This window comes from Cololabis saira, chromosome 15, assembly GCF_033807715.1.
Source record: "Cololabis saira isolate AMF1-May2022 chromosome 15, fColSai1.1, whole genome shotgun sequence".
Classification (NCBI taxonomy): Eukaryota; Metazoa; Chordata; class Actinopteri; order Beloniformes; family Belonidae; genus Cololabis; species Cololabis saira.
The window spans coordinates 23,986,861-24,011,519 of NC_084601.1; the positions used below are offsets into that span (position 1 = coordinate 23,986,861).

The 24,659-nt window shown below is 40.4% G+C and overlaps 1 protein-coding gene across 1 annotated transcript; it reads left to right on the top strand.

The window, feature by feature from the left end:
- Positions 1 to 1,022: 1,022 nt before the first annotated feature.
- Positions 1,023 to 24,224, top strand: si:ch211-152p11.4 (regulator of G-protein signaling 8). Its single transcript, XM_061741136.1, has 6 exons — positions 1,023 to 1,110; positions 2,541 to 3,075; positions 12,504 to 12,550; positions 12,707 to 12,840; positions 18,184 to 18,350; positions 23,800 to 24,224. The coding sequence occupies exons 2-6, from the start codon at positions 2,587 to 2,589 to the stop codon at positions 23,971 to 23,973; spliced, it is 1,011 nt and encodes a 336-aa protein (XP_061597120.1). The 5' UTR covers positions 1,023 to 1,110; positions 2,541 to 2,586; the 3' UTR covers positions 23,974 to 24,224.
- The last annotated feature ends 435 nt before the right edge of the window (positions 24,225 to 24,659 follow it).

Below are 24,659 nucleotides of genomic sequence, written 5' to 3' on the forward strand. Positions count from 1 at the left end.
CCGGGTTTTCTGTCCTGCAGTCTGGAGTTAATACATCCATGGTCTGGAGTCCTGACCCGCGGGACCAGCACGGACACGCGCAGCGAGCCGCGTCAGCGGCGTGAGGATCCGAACTGGAAGCAGCTGATCCAGGTCTGACCCGGAGCTCCAACCAGAGCGGCACGGAACCAGGTGGGAACCAGGTCGGAATCAAGTCGGAACCAGGTCGGGACCAGCTCGGAACCCCGCCGGAGCACCGGCTCACCTCACCTTACCTCAAGGCTGATTTATGGTTCCGCGTTACACCGACGCAGAGCCTACGGAGTAGGGTACGCCGTCGTTTTAACGCAGAACCATAATTCAGGCTTCACACTGGAAAAAATAAATCAAAGCGCTTGTAAATAACATATTTAAATCTGTGATATTAACAATTAAAAATGAAGTTTGTTGCTTTACATGAATACATCTAGTTTTGAACTTAATCTGCATTTGTTCAAAAAACAAGACATTGTGCGTTTTTTCCTTAACAAGCAGTATTTATGTAATCCCAGGCAATCTTTTCATTTACACACAAACAACAAGCATTTACTTTTCCTTTAACAATTATAATCTATTGGGAAGATTGACCAACGTTTAGATGAAACATGCTTTATTTGTTTAAGTAAAACACCACAGTAAAAAATATCTTGGTTGATCTACTTTAAAACAATTAAGGCAACTTTTTCGCATGGGATTTTTATGTAGATCAAGAAAGACTAGTCTTTGAATAAACTACTTGTAACTACTTTTAGTATGTACAAAATTAATTTGCAAGTAAAGTCAACTTAATTTTGGCAAGTAAAGCCAACTTAATTTTGATGAATAAAGTAAACTTAACACAATTAATTTGTCTGTACTTGCAAAATGTATTATTTACTTACATTAAAAAAATTAAGTAGTTTATACAAAGACTAGTCTTTCTTGATCTACATAATAATCTCATGCAAAAAGTTGACTTTTTTTTTTTTTTAAGTAGATCAAGCACAATATTTGTATCGGTGCAGGTGGGAACCAGGTGGGAACCAGGTGGGAACCAGGTGGGAACCCCGCCAGAGCGCCGGCTCACCTCGCCTCACCTCCACCTGGGGACAGGTAGGCTCCTGGGACGGGTGTGTTCAGGGTGGGAGTCTTCAAGAGAAGTTAAGAAAACAAAACAAAAAATGTCATCCTTTAACACTTGATATCTTAGTTTACATGTGCAAAAAAGGAGTAAGAAGAAGTTTTAAACTTATTTAATCCTACCCCCATTCACATTCTCTCATGGAGATCACAGTGTTTCCTTCTGGAACCAACTAAAAACAACATTTCAAGTTCAAGTGTTCGGTTTGTGAGAAAGATCTCCGGGTCTTAGACTCGTGCTGAATCTTTTACTGTCATTAGTTTTCTTACCTCATCTACAGTTATGAAAATCTTTATTACTATTTTTTTTATTGTATTTTTTGAGTTTGCCAAATCAAATGTCATGTTTTGTGGCATTCTGTCTTTATGAATTCAGAATTTTTAATGTTTTCTTCTTTTTTTACAAAATTATCAGCTCTTGAATTCTTTTTCAATTTCATTGGTCCAGAAATTCTTATTTTCTTGTTAGATTTACACATTCCAAAAAATGGATTTTGAGTTTTTATATTTTAGTTTCTAAGCGTATTATTAAATCTGAGAGTTCAATGAGTCATGATTTCTCAGCTTTATTATGTTTTTTTAATTAATGTATTTATTTTTTTGCCTGTGAGCTTCCCCTCTGTCCTGTGAATGTTTCAGTCTCTTCCGAACCGTAAGTGGTTCATCCTGGAGGAGAAATCACGTTAACTAGCGTGATTTATCTCATTAGCTCAACCTGAGTTGGTCTGCATCGTTTTTATCTTCAGCCGGATCTTTTCACCCTTCTCTTTACTAGGCCTGTGTTGAAAAAATCGATTTTCCGATTCTAAATCAATTCTCATATCAATTCCTAAAAATCGATTCATATGTCTAAAGATTGATTTTTTTTTCATCATTACATTACAACTTTTGGTATTTTTTTTTGTTTATGCCCAAAAAAAGGAATGTTTTGTTGGACACAAGAATAACTGGTGCCATGTTTTTACCTTTTAAATATGTTTAAAGTTATGAAAACATGAAGTTTTCAGTTATAATTGCATAAATTGTCTATATTTCATTACTTTATTTACTTGGCACTTTTATAATGTCCTAAAAACCGAATTCTCAAAAATTAAAAACCAAAATAGACCGAAAATGGAAAAAATTTAAACGGAATGTGGGAAAAAATAAAACCGATTTCATACGGCCTCTATTTGCTGCCCTGGATCTGTTCATATCAGTATATATAATTCATATAATTCATGCAACAGCTCAAAAAACAGTTTTAATAACACTAACCCACATCAATATCAATATCGGAATCAAATCAAATCTTGCTCATCGATTCTGGATCTTAACAATTGGAATCGAATCGATTCTCGACATTTGAATCGATCCCCAGCTCTACTCTTTACTCACCTGTTTTCTGTCTGTTCACTGTTCAGCAGAACTTCCTCCTCCGGCACGTCGTCCGTCCCTTCCTGGCTGACCATGCGGAGATTCAGCTCGGAGGGATCCCTCCTGGACCTGGACTTCCTGCCGTGGAAGAAGGTGGCGCTGAAGAGCTCCTGCTGCGGAGCCAAGCGGGACTCGGGCACGTACGCCCCCTACGTGGCGAAGGATGAGCTGGACGGGGGGTCAGGGGGGGCGGGGGGGCCGCCCCCTTCCATCCAGGAGCCCCGGACGAGCCCCGGCGGGGGCAGGGGCGAGCTGACCCGGGAGCACAGCGTCAGTGTGCAGAATCTGAGCGGGCTGGGCAAACAGGACCAACTGGACCAGAACCTGCTGCGGGTGACCGCCATCAGCGAGGGCTGCCGGGCCTACAGCGACAGCCAGCTGGCGCCGGACCCCAAGGGCAGCACGGAGAGCATGGACCTGGCTCCGTCGACGGCGTCGTCGTCCTGGAAACCCCAGAACCGGCACCACCACCGGGCCCGGCTGTCTGCCGCCAAGGTGCACCTGCGGAGTCTGTTCGGCCAGGTGGGATGTCACTTTTCAGTCTGAGCTCCCGTTTACACACAGAAAAAATTGTGGTGTTTTTTGCGTCTTGGCCGTTCGTTTAGATGAAAACGAAGCCCAAAGTCACCAAAAACGATCATTTCTGAAAACTCCGGCCAAATTGGAGATTTGCAAAAACTCCGCCTTCACGCTTGTTGTAAACAGAGGGAAACTGACATTTAGGCTTCAGAATGTCACATTATGCGACAGAAACGTCACCAGCGTCATGTGTGCGACCTGTGTTTACAATTTGTTAGGCCACCGTCAATATTTTCTTGATTTTACTTGTTTTATATTTACGTCACACTTAAAAGTAACTTCACTTCTCTGTCACTCCAAACGAAAGAGTCTCGTTCCTACTTGGAAGTAACTGGAAGTTACTCGTGTCATTTGTTGATGTTTTTTTCCAGGATTCCGATTGGCTAGCATGACTTTATGCTTCTCGTTACACTGCCCCCTGTAGGTTTGGCTGCTCATAGCACCTTAACAGCGTATTTATGCAGGTTTGTGTAAATGGTGGTATTTTTCAAAACGTAGAGGGGGAAATATCCATTTTTGTAAATTCCTGGCTATGTGTGAACGTGGCCTGACAGATGATTTCTTAGAAGTGCTAATAAAAGGCTGAGTAATTTCCTCCTACGCATTAATTTAGTTAATATTTGTCCTCATTTAGGCCAAATGAAGATTAACGGTGAAATGCAGATTTATAGTCTGTTTATTTTGTTTATTTGTAAGGATCCCCATTAGCTATGCCCTTAAACACAGCTAGTCTTACTGGGTCCACATTAAAAAACAATACATTTAAAACATACAGTTAAAAACAAGACATAAAGAAAGAAGACGAAATAACACAACATATCTACATTAAACTTTACCGTACATGTAAATCTTTATCTTAAAACAAAAAAAACATACATGAAACATTCCAATATACAGTAAAACATCATCTAGGCCATGAAAATCAGATCAAAAATACACCTCACCCTGTCCAGTATATATATGTATCTGCATTTGGACAATGCCACAGATACCATGGCTATCGATTTTATTCAGCTCCTGCACTCTTTCGATTTTATTCAGCACACTGTGGGTCCGACTCATAACCACGGCCACACACTGGATGTGATAATTTCTAGAGGTCTGAATATTTGCATTGACCAAACCATCTATAGGCCAGAGCTATCAGACCACTACCTGGTGTGTTTTAACATGACTGCCACTGCTTTAGAGAAAAATAACACAGAAATTACTATCAAAAAACGCTATTTTAGTCCATCTGCTGCTGATGACTTTTCTCGTCATCTCGCATGCGCCACTCCCCTGCCCTCTACCCCCTTAGTGAACGTTTTGGTACAACATTTTAATCTAAAAATAGAATCTGCTATCAACATAGTGGCTCCTCTAAAAACTAAAAAGAAACATCACTCCAGAGTAACACCCTGGGTAAATGAGCATACGTGCTCACTCAAGAAAGAGTGTCGCAGAGCAGAACGGGCTTGGAGAAAAAACAAACTCACTGTTAACTTAGAAATTCTCAGGTCATCAACAGCTGCATATAACAAAGCCCGGCGCTCGGCAAGACAGGCACACTTCTCTGCCATTATCAATGAGAACAAGAACAATCCCAGGGTCCTATTCTCCACCATTGAACATATTCTCAACCCACCTCAGTCCTACAAACAGTCACTACCTGCCTCTGTAGCCAAATGCAATGAGTTTGCATCATTCTTTGATAACAAAATTATTAACATCAGAGCTGGCATTGTGAATGGAGCTCACGCTGCCATGAGTGCAAGCAGGCCTACTGATCCCCCAAGGGGAAGCCTTGCATCTTTTTCTGCAGTTGATGAGGAGGAAGTTCGAAACACAATTTCACAGATGACATCATCCTCATGTTCACTCGATACTATTCCAACACACTTTCTCAAAACTGTTTTAGACAGTATTATTGGTGACATCCTCAGAATTGTAAACAGTTCCATTCATTCAGGTGTTTTTCCAGATTCTCTGAAAACAGCTGTGGTTAAACCCCTCCTCAAAAAACACAACCTTGATCCCACTGTGCTTGGCAATTACAGACCCATTTCTAATTTGCCCTTCTTAGGCAAGGTTCTGGAAAAAATAATCTACCATCAACTTGATGTCTTCCTTCAGGAAAATATGGTTCATAACAAACTGCAATCTGGATTTAGGAAGGGACATAGCACCGAAACGGCGCTTCTAAAAGTACTCAATGACCTTAGAGTATCCGCAGATAAGAAGCATGTGTCTGTTCTTCTACTCCTAGACCTAACAGCTGCGTTTGATACTATTGACCACTCAATTCTCATACAACGTCTGAACTACTGGGTAGGTCTATCAGGCACAGCCCTATCCTGGTTCTCCTCATACCTGTCGGGAAGAAGATATTTTGTCAATCTAGCTGACTCTGTCTCAGACACTCACATAATTAGCTCTGGTATTCCACAGGGCTCAATTCTGGGCCCTCTTTTGTTCTCTCTGTATATACTGCCCCTGGGAGAGCTTATTAGTGCTCATGGAGTGAACTTTCATTTTTATGCTGACGATACTCAGCTTTATCTCTCCGTAGCTCCGGATGACCCCTCTGCCCTTGATCCATTGTTGACCTGTCTCTCTACCATTACATGCTGGATGAGTGAAAATTTCCTCAAATTAAATGAGGACAAAACTGAAGTTCTCATAGTTGGCTCCAATGAGCAAAAAGAATTAATTAAAAACAGACTTGGTAACCTAACTGTAGCAAATAACCATACAGTAAGGAACCTGGGGGTTATCATTGACTCTGACCTAAATTTCAATGCGCATATGAATTTCATTACCAAAACCGCATTCTTTCACCTTAGAAATATTGCACGCATTAGATCATATCTGTCTCTGGTTGATGCAAAAACACTGGTCCATGCATTTGTTTTCTCCCGCATTGATTACTGCAATGCACTATTTTGTGGCTTACCAAAAAAAACGTCAGACCGGCTTCAAATAGTCCAGAACGCAGCAGCAAGAATTTTAACCAGAACCAAAATGAGAGAACACATTACCCCTGTTTTAGCCTCACTACATTGGCTTCCAGTAGTTTTTAGGATTGATTTTAAAATTCTCTTACTGGTTTATAAAGCCTTAAATGGACTAGCACCTTCCTACCTCCTCGACTGCCTACCTAGATATGTCCCAGGCCGCCATCTCAGGTCCACAACCGCTGGTTTGCTCCAAGTGCCTAAGAGGATGGCAACTAAAAGACATGGCGAGGCAGCTTTCTGCTTCTACGGCCCGACAGCCTGGAATAAACTTCCAGTGCACCTTAGACAGGCATCCTCAGTTGACATATTTAAAGCACAGCTCAAGACCCACCTTTTTACTCTTGCTTTTAGTTGAATTTTAAAGGTTTGTTCTTACCTGTGTGTGACCCTATTTATGCTTACTGCCGTGCCTGTTTTACTCTTTTACTCTTTTTGCTCTTTGCTATTGCTTTTATTGCTGGTTTTATTCTGTTTGCTATATTGTTTTTTTCACTGTCTTAAAGCTGCTTTGTTTTTATTTGCTTGCTTTGCTTATCTTCTCTTGACATGTAAAGCACTTTGAGTTGCATTCTATGACAGGAAAGGTGCTATATAAATAAAGTTTATTATTATTATTATTATTATTATAAGTGTGTGTATGGTATCCTATACATATGATATTCCAAGGTATTTCTTCATTTGCTTTTTGAATATTGATTTCTGTGTTAATTTAGTCATATAGTGGTAAAGAATTCCACGATTTCATTGATCTATATTTTACTGTATGCTTCAGGAAATTAGTGTTTGGCTTAGGAAGTGAAAACTGGCCCTTTGTTGCCTGTCTAGTGGCATATGTATATGACTCTAGATTGTGTCTGATTGTACTGATATAATGGAGTTTTGGATTGTTAAACCTTCCATATTGAGAACAGAAGTACAGCATTCATTCTGTCCTCAACTTTTAACCATTGTAGACAGAAGTGCATGCTGTTGATGACACTGGTATAGTGGATCATTTATTCTTCAGGATCATTCCGCAGTGTGTAACTGGCTTCTTGTTAAATCCCATCACGTGCCAGACGTCGGTCCGTCATCAGGGCTGTTGAGATGCCTCTCATGTCTGTAGGAGTGAACGGTTTAACTGAAGTGTTCTGCTTCAGGTTGTAAGGTCTTACACTGCAGTTAAGTTAGCCCGGCCCAGCATGCCAAAGCTGGTAAACTGCTAACCTTTCTGCATCTTTCTAGCAATATCTCCGGGGTTCACGCTGGAGTCTGACTGGACCGCTCCGAGTCCTTCTGTGGTGGATTTACTTCCATGTTTGAGCCCATCGTCCTCCTGTGTCTCCCGGCGTCTGCTGACCCCCGGCCAGAGTACGGCTGTTCCTTGTAGATCCTCTTTGACCTTGGAGTCGTCTTGGGTGGACGTCCACTCGTAGGAAGAGTAGCTACAGAACTGAACCGTCTTCACGGCGGGTTGTCTGACTCGACTCCAAACACTCTGAGAGGATTTTGGTTTTCTTTCCAGCTTCATCCAGATCAACTACTCTTGAGCATAAGTCTTCAGATACCTCTCATGAAGCAAACTTCAAACGTTTGAGTGTCTTCTCTAAACCAAAGCAGCTCTAATGGCGCTATTCCACTAGTACCTACTCAGCCCGACTCGCCTCGGTTTTGCGCTTTTCCACCAGGGGTCTAATGTGCCGAGTAGATACTTTTCTGTAACTACTCTGCCGAGGTTCTCTGAGTCGGCTGTATCTGACATCATCACACTACAGGCCACCGATTGGTCGGGGGGTTGGAGTCAGACGTCTGAGTCAGAAGGCGGAAATCAGAGAGAGAGCGACTCTGACGGCGGCTTCTTGTTCATTTTATCCACCAGCAATGGCAGCACAAAAGTCTGTTTGGTGATCCAACTCTGAGGTGCAGATGTTCATAAACCTGGTGCTGAGGAGAGATTTAAAAAGGGATCTAGATGGGAGATAAGGAACGACCAGATCTACCAGGAACTCTGTCTCTTCATAGCTGCTCGCGGCTCCAGCTGACTTTTCAGCAGCGCCGAGACAAACAAACAAAAAAAAAAGCGTAGCCGCTTGAAGCTTCTCTCATTCTCATTTTTTAACTTGATATCGAACACAAGCCACAGACCCAGCAGCACATATATCATCTCCTCCAGGTTCTACATATTTAGTGTTCTTGTCTTTAGATCTTTAGGTCTTTAGATTTAGATCACACAATCAAATACGTCACAGCAGCTTCACTCCAACCTCCTACTTCTGCTCCAGGTGCTGAATTGTTATGGAAAAGAAACTTGGCTGAGTTGAGCCAAGCTGAGATGAGTAGAGCTGAGTAGGTAGTAGTGGAAAAGCGCCATAAGAGCTGCTGGAAGATCTCGATTCAAGTCACTGCTCCTAAAGAAGGTTCAGCCAGCTGTTCATGGGTTCACTTACTTTTTTTCTCCAGAACTGTGGATGTAAAGACCAAAGTCATCCACAGGTTTGTGTGTAAACGCATTAAACATGTTTGTGTTTGTCTTTTATTGTGACTGGGATGAAAATCAGACCACGTTTGTTGGGTAATTCTGAGGGATTCACAAGTTGCTGAATTCTGCTGAGATGTTTGAATCTTTCCAGCCGCTGGTTTTCTTCCAGGTCGTCCGACCTGTTGGAGATGAGAACATGTCTGTAATAGAAGCTAAACACAACCTCCGTGTTTGTCGTGTGAATGGTGAAATGTTTCCTGATGAGGCGTTGTGTCAGTGGAAGGAATTTGGAGGAAAGGCAACTATTCAGAGCACAAACAGGCTGCAGGAGTTCCCCAGCTTATTGTCTGAGAGGTGTTTGTGTTGGCGTCACCTGCGCGTGTCATCTGATTGGAAGTACCCAGGCTACATATTTCAGGTGGTGTTTACGGGCACATCTTGGTATAATTAGCCTCTTCAGATCATGTCATCATGATCTAACAAATATCACTTTTTTGTTCCGATACCTGGGCCTCGACTTTTGGTCACTACTGATTACTGATCAGATACTGTTGTTGCTGTTTTTAACTCTGGTACTGGGCTGGTTCTTTGGACTTTATTCGCATAGTATTACAACTTTGAGAATCAAGTCAGAATTTTACAATAATAAATACATACATTTATGGGAAAAGTCATAAATCTTTGGGAATAAAGTCACAATTTTACATATACAAGTGGTCATTTTTGTGAGTTTATGGGAGTAGTCCTAAGTTTACAAGAATAAAGTCGTTATTATAAGAAAAATGACGTGATTAAATGGGCTGTATCAGGAGCTCCTTGTTCTACTGTGGTTCACGTTTACAAATCAGGGAGACTTCATCTTTTTATTCATGACATCATTATCCAGAATATTAGGACGTTAAAGGCTGACCTCGTAAAAATGTGACCTTATTCTCACAAATGTATGTATTTACTCTTGTAAGATCATGACTTTAGTATCATGCCTATATTTCTGTTAATTTGAAATATAAAAGAGATGTGGAATACAGATGGATCCGGCCACAACCGAGGTTTCCTCTGCGTAACCATCCCAGACGCCTCGGAGCCCAGAGACGTTAGGGGAACGTAAATCAGAGTGTCATCTGTATATAAACTGACTTTTGTATAGTTTAACACGAGATTATGGCGAGTGTGAGCCTGCAGAGTAACAGAGGCAGAGCGGTGCTCCCACAGGCTGGAGGAGAAGAACTGGACAACTTTTTTTTTTTTTTTTTTTTTTATAATATTTTTATAACTGGCTACTATGGACTAAAATGGTTGTGCTCAATGCTTAATATAATATTCAAATAAGGAAATCTTGGCGGAAAGTGGTGCTTTGTCATTATGGCATGTTTTATTAAAAGTAGGTCAATATCAATTTCATTAAGTTTGCATAATGCATGTTTTCAAAATGAACTTGCATTTAAAATAATATTTCTTTATCTGAATATTATATTTAATATTCACAATTACTAAATCTAGAGAAAATTAATACATAATTCATATATAAACTAGATATATTCAAATGTATAATACAAATGTATTATATATACATAAGTCTTCGTCTTTGAGTGCAAAATACATTTTGAAAACCCCCACATTTTCAAATTGTGCGGCCCTCTCCATACAGTCCTTTTGCAGATGTGGCCCCCGGCCTGATCTAGTTGAATACCCCTGCTGTACGTCAATCAGTTAGCCATTTTAGCCCATGATGCTAATCCATGTTACTTTACATTAATTCATGTCAAATCCGTCCAAACATCCTTATTCCAAGTGTCGCTACCAAAACAACACTCAACACAAGTGCTGCTAGAGCTGAAACCCAGACTAGTGGAGCTCCACTGGGACCAGTGCCATTTTAGAGGCGACATCAGAAAATGACCAGTGCGCTTGGCTAAGCCTCGTTCGTGGATCCTTCGAGAACAACCCACAGCCAACTATCAACACAACAAAAAGTGTTCTCTTTAAAATAACAATGATTATGCTCTGTTGGGTCTTTTTTCACAGTTTACAATGCTAACTGCTAAATAGTAAAAGTGATGCCAGCTAGCCATTGACTGTCCCTGCCACAAATGAAAACACCACCCCCTGAATTATACATTAATTTGTTGCTTTATAACATTTTACCTGATGAAGTACCTAAAAGTTCCACGGTACAGTTGTCATGGATGTGAAATCTAACGCTGGAGCCCAACACAGCACAATTACTCCAGATTCCTTGAATAGTTTAATAAATGGTTTAATTATATTGGAAATGGAGGAGCTGAAGTATCTTGGAGTCTTTCTCACAAGTGAGGGAAGAAAAGAGCAAGAGATTGAGAGGCAGGTCGGTCAGTGGGGGGTCTGCATTGACTCTAGCAGACCATTGTGGTGGATCTCTGTTCCTCCTCTCACAATTGTGGATAGCCACCTCCAGAGAACAGTTGAGGTGGTTCATGTGGTTAGGATGCTTTTCTGGACACCTGGGTGGTATTTTGAACATGTCCAACCGGGAGGAGGACTGAGGCAGATCCAGGACATGGGGATGATTCTGGACTTGGAGGCGGTAACTAGGAAGTAGGGGGTCTGGGCCCCTCTGCTTAGACTGCTACCCCTGGATAAATGGAAGTTGATGAACGGGTGGTTGCCCCTCAAATACTCAGCCTTTCATGGATACTTTGTTGACAACAAACCATCATCATAGACTCATGTCCAGAAGACGTCTCTCGGCTTGAAGGCACCTGGGATGAACCATCATGTATGGAAACATGGATTGCACTAACTGAGGAGTACCACAAGGTTCTGTATGAGGACCTCCACTTCTTTAATTCGACAGGCTCCCAGGTTCCATCATGTTGTGTTGATTAACTTCATAAGACCTGGTGTACACATGTGGACATCACTTTTTTTGTTAGCCTATGTCATAACATTTTATTTCTTAACGGGGGCTTAAATCAACTATAAAAAATGCACCAGGTCTTGGGAGGTTTTAGACAACAGTTTTTATGTAGATAACTCTGATTTATATTATCAGTCAGTGTTCCAGATTTGTTTTGGAAATAATGCTAGTACTTCGGCTGTGGGTGTTCAGCTCACATGAATGTCAGGCATCTGTGTTTCACTGACGTGGACAAGGACCCACTTTTAATGAAGGGACCTGCGGTCCCCACACCCGGTCATCCCGTTGCTGCTTCCACCTGCCTGCTGTGCTGCTGACGTCCCCGACCCCCAGTCTGGCCCTCGACAGGAGGGTCCCCCCTTATGATCCAGGTCCTGGTCCAGGTTTCTTCCCTCCTAAAGGGGAGTTTTTCCTTGCCACTGTTTGGCTTAAGGCTTTTCTCCCACTATGGGAGTTTTTACCTGCCATTGTTTATGTAATAATTGCTCGGGGGTCATGTTCTTGGTCTCTGGAAATAGTCTGCAGACAACTTTTGTTGTATTAGACGCTATATAAATAAAATTTAATTGAATTGAAAATTGAACCTCTGTATGGATGGATTACTTCTCTTGAAAACATGCTGCCAAAAAAATGGCCTGTAATGTAAAGGACTTTATGTAATTACATCGTCTATGGTCAGAAAAATTAGTTGTACAGATATTTTTTGTTGTTGTTTTTGTTTTTATATAGATCAATGGTAACATTACAAAATGCCTTGCTGTCATGTTTTGGGTCTGAAATGTAAAAATGAATGAACATTGATAAATTATATTAATTTGATCAGAAAAAAGCATTAAATAAATTGGGCTAATAGTGTCTGTTTCTGGGGGGTGAAGGGGTGTTTCTGTTTCTATGTTCACCAAATTTAGGGGGTTTACAGATAAATATTTACAGTGATGGCAGACAGATTTTTAGTGTCTTGTTTAGAAGGCGGAAGACTGTTTTTGTTTTATTTGATTATGCTGTTTTCTGATTTCAGAGTCCTCATTCATCCAACTCAAGTCTGAATGCAGAGCAAAAAGACAGGTGAGAGCCTCGTTTTATCTTAACTGCCAACAATGGATCTCATCTTTCATCTAATTTACTCTGAACTGACAGAGATTAAATTCATCTGGTGCTGGAGGTGTCAGACCTGTGTTCAGACAAGATTTCTCTCTGTTCCGGTGCTTTTCCACACCACAGTGCCAAAGAGAGGAGGTCTCGTCACCTCTTCATGCGTCAGTGGAGTCAGGTCGGTCATGGGAAGAAGAGCAAGATCAGCCGTGAGGAGCTGGAGAAGTGGGGGGAGTCCCTCAACACGTTACTGGCCAGCCCAAGTAAGTCCTGGTTCCTTCTGACTGTGGACCTTTTAGGTCTTTCAGGGTCCGATGCGTAGGGCCTCCAACCCACTAGTGGGATCCAGGTTCAACAAAATCTGAACATTTTTCCAGCAAATCTTTATGGTTTTGATAAGGCTGGGACTTTATCGCGTTAATTACGATTAATTAATTACAGAAAAATAACGCGGCAAAAAAAAAATGTAATCGCAATTTACTTTTGCACTCCAAACAGTGCGGAACATTTCTCATTGCACGAGTTCCCAGTATAAGTTACCCGTAATACTGATGCACAGAACTCAACACGAGAAACAACAATGGAAACCCAAACCGATGGGAAGTCGTTGCTGGGTTCGGTGGGCGGAAATTTTAGTTTTAAAAAACTACAGAGTGGAAACCGGGATAAAAGCACAGTTGTGTGCAAATTGTGCAAGAAAGAATTTGCCTATCACCGGAGCTCTTCCAGCCTCCGCTACCACCTCCATGCCAAACATTGAACATAAATTGAAAAATGTTGCTTCTCGTGTCAAATATTGATATGCGATTAATTAATTACAAAGCCTCTAATGAATTAGATTAATTTTTTTAATTGAGTCCCACCACTAGTTTTTGACTTTAGAACTTGAGAATTCAGAATTTCCGTGTTTTAAGTTTTTGAAATCAGTATTTCTCTTTTATGATCTCTCGTCTTTTAAATGTACAATTTTATTTATTTAATTTGTAAGTTAATCATAAAGTGTTTCCAAGGTTTTAGTGGTGACTTTTGGATTCTGTAATTTCATGTCTAGTTTTTTTGTAGTTGTAAAGTTAGCATTTCAGAGTTTTGTTTATGGATTTTCTTTATGTTTATGAAATCAGAATATCTGTTTTCTCCCACAAATTTCAGTTAATTTATCATTTTTTTCTTTTAATATGAATGTTTAAAACTGTGCATTTTTCCCCACCAGTGGCCTTATTGTGCTATCACGCTAGGCCAGCTAGCCTCAGTGAAATTTATGTTAGCTGACTAAGGTTATTTAGCTTCATTTTTGAGACTTTAGATTCACGAATCTGTCATAGTTCAGTTGTCTTTTATTTGTTTTACTAGACATTTCTGAGTTTGTAAAGTAGAAAATATCAGAGATTCTTTCTAAAAACTTGACATATTTATATCAGCAGAAATTTTGAGTTATCACTAATTTTTTTTTTTTTTTGTTTATTTATAAAGCAAAATGTGTAAGTTGTTATCCTTGCAAATCTCTCGAGTTCTTCAAATGTCTCAAATTTGTCAGTCTACACATATTTTCTTTTTGAAAATAGTTGAGATGTCTACAAGATTTTTCTGGGACATTCATACATTTTAAGTTTGAAATTTGAAATTTCTCTCTTGCAAATTATGAAGCTGAAAATGTTCGATTGTGAAGTCTGTATTCTGTGTTTTATTTCACAAATTTGCAAGACTCAAAATTTTTTTAAATATTTTTTATTTTTTGAACAAAAGCTTGAAAAGCTTTACATTCTTTTGTCCATATCTGAGTTAAAACCAGGAACAGCATGAACAGAGAACCTATTGGCAAAGTGGTTCCATATTCCTATGACAGTATCAGAGGTCTGAAAGTTAAAGTAAATCATTGAGAAGATAATAAAAATTACTGATAATTATGTAAAAGTCAAATTGAGTAGAATTACCACGTTGATTGATACTAATGAAGTCATAACAAAATCAGAAATACACCCTTTTACTTTTGAGGGTCCAGGCCTGTAGGTGTCTATATGATGCTGAATCGTCTAGGTGTCCTGTAATGTTGGTCCAAAGTACGTAATTAGTGGGTTCCACCTGCTCTTGATAGGACCATGTCAAGGCTGAGATTTGCTGTTATTTTTTCCATCCTGTATTCCCTGAGAAGTCGTTCTTTCCATTGATCAACGGTCGGAGGTCATGGATTACACCAGGACATAGTTATCTGTTTTGCCACCATTATGAGGATTTTGAGTAGGTACGATTTTCTTTACATACAAAGTCACAGGGAAGTACTCCACAAACAAAGACCAGTGGGTCATTCCTTATGTTAATTTGTAAGATGTTAGAAAGTTCCGCTGAAGTATTTTTAAATTTACCATGTTTGAAATGTAGTTTTTTCATTCATTCATTCATTCATTATCTTACCCGCTTTATCCCTTGCGGGGTCACGGGGGTCTGCTGGAGCCTATCCCAGCTCATTTTAGGTGAGAGGCAGGGGTTACACCCTGGACAGGTCACCAGTCCATCACAGGGCCACATATAGACACACAAACCATGCTCACAATCACACTCACACTCACACCTACGGACAATTTATAATCACCAATTAACCTAATATGCATGTTTTTGGACTGTGGGAGGAAGCCGGAGTACCCGGAGAAAACCCACGCAAGCACGGGGAGAACATGCAAACTCCACACAGAAAGGCCCCTGCCGGGCCTGGGAGTGAAATGTAGTTTTTTTTTTTAAATTTTAGGGACATTTGTTCCTCAGATCTCCCCAATATGGCGTTGTGCTAGCTAAGTTAGTGTTAAGTTAATTTAATATAATTGATAGTCATAAATCTACTTGTTTTGTTCTTGCACTGTAACAGATTAATGCGTCACGATGCATCATTTTACATTCCAAGTGTGAATTCCTCTATCAACCCCCCTGTCCCAACACACACACACAAAAGGAAATTTCTTGTACAGAGCCATCAAAATAATAGAAAGATCCCTGGGGAAGGTGGTTTATGGACAGGTTTCCATGCAATGTTCTTTGTTTAAGGAGGACATTAACTTAACTGACAGAACAGGCCAGATTGACGTGGACTTTAGTTCTTACGTGGACATGTTAATGAAGACAAGATGAGCATAGAGTTTTGACACAAGCAGCAATATTTCTGATGCTGGGGATGGAAGTGAACCTGACATTTAACTGACAGAAAAAGCAGTTCCCCCTGCTGTTATCTGAGCACATGTTTGCTGAAGTGGTTTGTGGATCAGAGCTGACGTCACTTCGGACGTGACGCAGGTTAGAAGAGGTTGTAAAAACCAGTCGGTTGTAAATCACAGTTGCAGGCCTGAAACGTCCTCCAGAGTGAGGATGTTTAAATGACTGACGGGAACAAGGTTTACAACACCTGTCCAGCTTAATTCCTGAAGGGTGGCTCTGTTTCCTGGCACCAATGCTCCCCTGGTGGATTATGGGTTCCCCCAGTGTCTTAATCTTTTTTATTTCACCTTTATTTAACCAGATAAAAAAGACCCATTGAGGTCAAGACCTCTTTTACAAGGGTGACCTGGCCAAGGAAGGCAGCAGCACACGTCCACACACAAATAACAGCAATCACGTAATAAACATTAAAATGAGAGTGCAATGTTGTCTGTCCTCTCAATAAAACCAAGTCAACCAAGGTGATTGAAAGTAGCTGTGGAAACATGTCAGCTCCAGCACTAAAGCAGCTAATGAGTGGAGGAGTAAGGTTGATCATTTCCCTCCAATCCAACCATGAGTAGCCTACTTGGGAAACCTTGAGTCGTGGCACTTGTGTGAAAGTCACTTTGACCCGTACGCATGATTCTTGGTTCAATCACTGAGTCCCCTAAACAGGGTGTTCAGGACAAGCTGAGGAACACCACAAAGAACCCAAAGGAGGGATCCACACTCCCCTGACAGTGTACGTCCCTTATGCAGAGCAGACATCGCTGAACTTGAAAGCATCTGTGATGGACCATCACAAAGCGGAAACATGTATTGTACAAACTGAGGAGTACCCCAAGGGCCTGTATGAGGACTTCTGCTTCTTGAACGCTACATGTTCCCACTCAGGGTCATCTGGTGTTAATGCAATTGTCAGTTTTTATGCAGATGACGCTTTATGTTCCCCAGTCACTATTCTAGTTTTCTTTTCTTTTGAAGAAATGGGGGCTGTGTGTTCAGGACAAAAGAGCAAAAGTAGCATCCAGACTGTTATCAGCAACAAGTCCAAAAGCCAATCTCTTTGATGGTATAAATGTGGAGTCACAGGAAGAGGAAACAATTCATCATCCTAAACTCCCAAAAAATGGGAGAACTACATTTGTTAATTATATTGCCTCTACTGACCAGCTGGTTTCATACACGGCACCTTCCTTTCACACACCATTACGTTTGTGTCTATTCCGTCTCATGACTGTCAGTCATTCATAGATATTTTCCCCAGAAATTGTATTGGCTGTTGAGTCGCCATTTTGAAAAGTAATTTGTTTGGTACTTCAGTGTTTCCTGGAGCCTTGTGTACGGATACAAAGTTACAGAATTCTAACTCAGTTGGCCTATGAAATATTGACATGTGTGAATGGTAGTGCCAACTGATATTTCATAAAATGTGGAGTGCTAATATAGAATATAGCACTGATTGTTACTATCAAGTATCATTAACTTTGGATTTTTACATCACAAGACACAGAGAAAGAGTATCTTTAGGCCACGCCCACAAGTTTGGCTAGCACATAACTTTTTGAAACAGATGGTCCAGTCAAAATTAATTAACAACTTTTCATCTGTGTGGTCTGAATCACAAATCTCATGGCAATCACGAGCAGCTTCAGACTAAATTATTTACTTTCATTTTTTTCTTATGACAATGGCAGGAAAAGTATAGAGGGTCTGCATTGACGTCACTTCCCCACTGGACCACGCCCCCTTACTCACACTGAATGGCAAAAATGACTGCAACTAGTGGAGAAGACGGGATAACAGCCGATTACCGGCTTAAATTAAAGGCAGTTGGACTTGACAGTGACCCGTACAGTTACCCCAAGAACCTGTGGTCCATGGACATTAATATTTGGCCACGAATCCAGTTTCCTGATATTTATATGTACTTTATTTCTACGCCGGGGAAATACACGAAGCAAAGCTTGAAGGCATACAAAAGTCTTGACGCTTGGTCCGACTTCAAGGCAGGATTTGTTGTAGAAATTAAAGTGATGAGTTGTTTCTGCGAATTGCAGCGATCCATTTGTCTCTCTTAAGCTTATTTTTCGGCAGTCTGTAAAACGATAACTCTAATTTCTTGCTAAATCTATGAGTACAGTCGATCAAACAAAACAGCTCTTTCCCATTTTAGATGTTTTCAAGTTGCTCAAACTGAAAGTCATAATGGCTGAATTTGGTAGAAATGGATGGTTTGATTTGAGAGGTTAGACCTGTTAAAGAACAGGTTAGTGTCAGACTTCCAAGCAGGATGTAGCCTTATCTCAACTCCACAATCATGCAGTCACACACCTAATCCGTCAGACTGACCTAGTTGTGGTGTTTGTGTGTTTGTCTCATCTGTTGGTCGTATAAAGGTCCTCATGCTCCTCTCTTCTCAGCTGGTGTTTCAGTTTTTGGAGCGTTCCTGCGCTCAGAGTTCAGCGAGGAGAACCTGCAGTTCTACCTGGCCTGCGAGCAGTACAGAAACTCATCCAGCAACTTCAGCCTTGGGAGGAGGGCCAAAGACATCTGCGCTACCTACATCGTAGCAGGAGCCCCCCGCGAGGTACTGCACCTTCTAAAGCTCTGTCACTTCTTACACTTTACGCTGGTGATGCAACCTTTGTTCATGCAACGCAGTGGCCACCGCTTCTCAAAAATAACCATCCCCTCTGGAATATTTCCTGTTTTATTGCCATGCAAAGTGGAATTTAAGTGAATTTTGTCGTGTTGGCATGATGTAACAAAATGTAATTGACATATTGCTATGCCCCGCCCCTCAAAAGAGATGAGTATCAGTTCCACAGGGACCAGAACTCAGACATCTGCGGCGTTCAGCTGCACAGAAAAACGCTGGAAGATCCTGAAGTCTCCTGTTTAGTGAAGTTGCTGATGAAAAAAAAAAAAATACAATCGTTGTGTGTGTGAGGTAGTTGATTCTAGGTATCCAGAGAGAATGGAGAATGGAGTTAACGTTATTGACTTTATTTATAAATCCAAATAAAACAGAGCTAAATGTTTGCTTGGATTAAGCTTAAACATCAAGAAGATCAACAAGATTGTACATTTGTTCCAAGATAAATCAAAGCAACAATGATTTTAACTCTGCTAACGTCACCTACACTTATTTAAATACAATCGTTATGTGGAAACAGACTTTATCAATGATAAGTTAGTTAACATTAACTTCCTTGTGAGTTTACCTCAGATTATTGAGCTACCACATCACCAGACACTAAGTTATAACTTTAAATCTAGTGTTAAGTAGCTAATTGTAGATGTGAAGTTAGTATATGTCTTTGTAAATGTAACAAATGAAAAGTAAATGAATGGCATCTTCCTCAGTGGTGTCTGAACAGTGTTGATCCATCTGTGATCATGACAACAGTGAGATCACGCTCTTGTAAACCCTCACCTCCATTTCAACCTTATCACCAACCAGATCTATTTTTAGATTTTCTACAAATCCCTCCAGGACATACTTAATCCTATCTGAATGCTCCTCACTGAAACCTGTTTGTTTTGTGTCCCGAAATTAGCTTAAGAGATTTTCACACAGACGTTCACCTTGTAGAAATGTAACCAACAACAATAGATTGTCTGAGTTAGCAACAGTAACTAAGGGGCTTACCGACAGGTCAATAATGACCCACAGAAAATGACACAAATGGATAAGTGGGGTATGGATAAGTGTCCAACTTAAAGTCTGATCTAACAGATGAACAATTAACCAGAGAACAACAAGACCTTTAAATGTGGTTCATTGAATATTAGTTGATTTATTGATCTCATCTAAATCTGTTTGTAAATAACTTGCTTTGGTAGTAATAATACAAAATAATAGAGGGTATGCATTGACGTCACTTCCCCACTGAACCAGACCCCCTTACTCGCACTGAGTGGCAAAACATCAGCAAAAACTAGTGAAGAAGATGGGATAACAGCCGATTATCGGCTTAAATTAAAGGCAGTTGGACTTGACAGTGACCCGTACAGTTACCCCAAGAATCAGTGGTCCAGGGACATTAATATTTGGCCACAAATCCAGTTTCCTGATATTTATATGTACTTAATTTCTACGCCGGGGAAATACACGAAGCAAAGCTTGAGGGCATACAAAAGTCTTGACACTTGGTCCTACTTCAAGGCAGGATTTGTTGTAGAAATTAAAGTGATGAAGACACCGAACTTTATGATTTGACCGTTTAACGTTAGCTACCCAAAATTCCAACATTACCTGATACAAAATGGGAACCGCACATCCACGTTTCGATGCCTGGAATCCAGTTGTTTCTGTGAATTGCAGCGATCCATTTGTCTCTCTTAAGCTTGCTTTTCATCAGTCTGTAAAGCGATAACTCAGATTTTTTGCTAAATCTATGAGTAGAGTCGATCCCACAACAGCTCTTTCCCATTTTAGATGTTTTGCAGTTGCTCAAACTGAAAGTTTATGCTACCACTAAGTCTTTCTGCCACTCAGTAACCCGCGTAACCCGCTGTGAAGTCGCATCTGTGACGTTGTGCGCATTCCCTCTATTCTGCTGAGGAGGGGCAGTCTATCAGTCCTCCGTCCATCCTTAGCTCTCCTAGCCCTCCAGGTTCTCCTACCTGATGCAAAAGTGACAAGGACCACTTCTCTTTCTTGTGTTATATCGTCCATCTGGATGTGGAAGTCTACAGTCACCAGCAAATAAAGCCGCTGCCTTGCTTAACTACGTTGGTGGAGCTCTCTGAGTAACATCAGGTTGAGTTCACATTTAGTCTCACCCGACCGGAGTTCCTTCTTCCTCATCTTTTGGGAAACTACTGCTTTTTGGTGAATCTAAGCCCACTATTTTTTTCCCTTTTAAGCTAACTTTTAATGTCTAAATTAGTGTACGTAATGGTGGTAAGGTAACAGAAATGTCAAAATAAACTAATTACAATTTTCAGTTGTAATGCAACATTATAAGGAAAGTTTATTTATATAGCACAATTCAACACAAGGTAATTCAAAGTGCTTTACATCAACATTAAAAGCGACAATACAGAATTAAACAGTAAGTAACAAATAAAATGATAAGATAAAAGGTAAAATAATAAAAAGCACAAGTTGTTAAAAAGTAAGGGCAGTAGAGTACAGCAGGTACACATCACATTATTAAAATGGCAAGAATTACGTTTCTATACGGTCAAAACGTACAAAGACCAGGTCAAATACAGTATTACAAAAGTAATCTGTGCCGATTCGTGCGGTGAATTAAACCAATTTGAAAATTCTACGTCACAATGTCTGCATTCAGGGCTTATCCTTAACTTTGCGCGGTTTTCTTTAAGAGTACGCTTAGATAACAAATAAAATGAAATAAAATGATAAGAATAGAAGTAAAAGAATAAAAAGCACAAGTTGTTAAAAAGTAAGGGCAGTAGAGTACAGCAGGTACGTATTGAATTTAAGTGTACGCTTCAGTAAACAGTAATGTTTTTATCCTGATTTAAAGGATCTACAGTTGCAGCAGACCTCAGGTCTACAGGAAGTTTGTTCCACCGGTGAGGAGCAGAATAACTGAACGCTGGGTCTGGGAGCTTCATAGGAACTAACAGATCAAGCATGTATTTTGGTCCAAGACCATTCAGTGCTTTGTAGACCAGCAGTAAGATTTTAAACTCTATCCTTTGACTCACTGGAAGCCAATGTAGTGATTTAATGACCGGTGTAATGTGGTCCAGTTTTCTGGTGCAGCTGCCTGATAGATTTCTTGTTAAGGCCTGTAAAGATGACATTGCAATAATCCAACCTACTGAAAATGAATGCATGAATAAGTTTTTACATTTCTTGTTTAGACAGAATCCCCTTAATTCTAACAATGTTTTTCAGGTGGCAATAAGAAGATTTAGTTATAAACGTCAGATGGCTGTTGAAGGGGGGTGAATATATGTGAGGGACTCTGAGTTGCTGCTGCTTCACTCGGTGTGTTTGTGATGGGAGGCCTGCGTGGGCGGTCCAGCTTGAAATCACAGCATTCCATCAATGGCTGCATTTATCCTCCGTGAAACTGAGAGACGAGCAGATCAGACATGTATGAATCAGAGGGCTGTTCATGTTGCAGCATGGAAATAAAAACATCAGCTGGGACTCATGACGTGGTACACCAAGAGTAACAAGAGGATACAAGTACAGCGGAAATCCCTCACAGTTTTCACAACTTCCAAAGAAGTTTGTTTTACACGAGTCCTTCTACAGTTTAGACGGGACTTGATTCAAACATATTCTTCTGTGTAGATTAGTGCTGAAACATACTAGTTTTATTGCTACCATGAAGAATATGTCTAAGAATTTGAGAGTAAAGTCTTAACTTCACATGATAAAATCTTTAATTTGTAAGGTGACAAAAAAAATAATAATAGAAAAATAGGAAAAATATCAGGACCAACAAGTTATCTCTCTATTCCCATAAAATGTATCTCCTATTCTGGTAAAATTTCAACTTTGCTCTATTATTTTACCTTTTGTTCCGGTAAATGTACAACTTTATTATTTAAACATTTTAACCTTACTCCTGTGCAGTTTCACTTTTTCTCCTAAAATTTTGTCTCCATGTTCATATTTTTTTACTTTTTTTTTGTAAAATTTAAATATTGAAGTCAAAAAAATATACATTTTAACTTCTTTTAAAGTTTGACTTTGCTTCTTATTTTTAATTTTACAATTTGAAGTCAAATATTATTCTTGTAATAAGGTCTTCACGTAACACCTTTACTTCGGTAATTTGTTTAACTTAATCCATCACACATTTATCACGTCATTCTTGGAAAATGTTATCTTTATCATCATAAAATTGTGTCCATACTCATAAAATGTAAACTTCACTGTCATAAAATGTGAACTTTGGTATTTCTTTGACTTTATTGTCTTAAACCTTTGACTTCATTCATATAAAACTACAACTAAAATGTCAGCTATTTTCTTTTATAGTTGCAACTTTAATTTTTTTTCAAAGTTTACTTTGAAATTGAAACTTCTTGTGAAATTTAAAATGGTAAAATTTGAATGTGCAATATTTCTTTCCGATACCGAGCCAGCAGTTTTTGGGGGTGACTTTTATCCAGCAGTTGTGACGTCGACAACAGGTTAGAGCCGAGGGAGGTCAGCTGCAGGGGTTATTTAATTCTTGCACAAATCTGAGTGTGTGCTGAAGTACATTTGGGTCAGTTTCTTTGTTAATAGAGGGTATACATTTATGTCACTTTCCCACTGAACCAGACCCCTTACTGAGTGACAAAACATCAGCAAAAATGGCTGGAACTAGTGGAGAAGACGGGATAACAGCCGATTATCGGCTTAAATTAAAGGCAGTTGGACTTGACAGTGACCCGTACAGTTACCCCAAGAACCAGTGGTCCATGGACATTAATATTTGGCCACGAATCCAGTTTCCTGATATTTATATGTACTTAATTTCTACGCCGGGGAAATACACAAAGCAAAGCTTGAAAGCATAAAAAAGTCTTGACGCTTGGTCCGACTTCAAGGCAGGATTTGTTGGCACAATTAAAGTGATAAGGACACCGAACTTTATGATTTGACCGTTTAACGTTAGCTACCCAAAAATCCAACATTACCTGATACAAAATGGGAACCGTAAATCCACGTTTCGGTGCCTGGAATCCAGTTTTTTCTGTGAATTGCAGCGATCCATTTGTCTCTCTTAAGCTTATTTTTTGGCAGTCTGTAAAATGATACCGGTAACTCTGATTTCTTGCTAAATCTAGTACAGTGAGTACAGTCGATCGTACAACAGCTCTTTCCCATTTTAGATGTTTTCCATTTGCTCAAACTGAAAGTCTTTCTGCCACTTAGTGGGCGTAACCCGCTGTGAAGTCGCATCTGTGACGTCATGCGCATTCCCTCTATTCATTTACCATGTGTGTGTGTGTGTGTTTTTTTTTTAAAACATTTTGACCTTTCTTCTCCACATAACCTCACCGAGCCGTTAACTTGTGTCTGTTCTCCTGCTTGTGCTGCCTCGTTGCAGGTGAACTTGGACAGCAAGACTCGGGACCTGACCATCGAGCTGCTCCAGGCTCCTTCCCACAATTCCCTGCTCCACGCTCAGAAGCGAATCTACTTGCTGCTGGACACAGATTGTTTCCCACGATTCCTCCAGTCCACCATCTACCAGTCCTTATTGCAGGGAGATGATGACTAACAGCCACGTGCAAGGGCCGATCGTGGGAACGGCGGATCCAGGACTTCTGGATAACTGAGACTCCGATACGTTAGGACACAAATCCTCTGAGGGAAACTGGATATGGAGCACTGCAGAAATGTGGACACTGAGTGTGAGGTGGACTGGACTTGAGGAACAGGTGACCAGTTTGATTGAGACGTTTGTGCAGGGAACCAGTAACCAGTGAATGGTCCTAGATGGTGAAATAAAGCCAGAGTGCCCCAGCTGTCGCAGTTGTCTGGTCTGTGAGAGGTTGGTCTCTGCAGAGACGTCTGTAAACGGCCTGTAAACACACGCACGCGCACGAATTAAACTTTTTATCCGTGTTTGGATTCAGACACGCCTTCCGTCTTTTCCTGTTTACACTGGGGGTAAACTTAGACCCAGAAACAAAGAAAACAGAGCTGGACTGAATGTGAGGCTCTTTGCCTCTCCGCTGCTCTCACAGATCCCAGAACACCCTGAAGATCTGAATTAGAAACAACTCTGATGGTGGTCAGATAAAGAAGCAGCGCCGCCTCCCTGGATCTGTTTATGTTGGGTTGCAGAGGTACGGAAAATCCTCAGCCAAATCCTGGAAGCTGTCCAGGAGCTGGGCATGGAAATTTTGGGAATTTTCCAGTTTGGAAGCGTTCCATGGAGCTCTATAGAAATCTATCAGACGT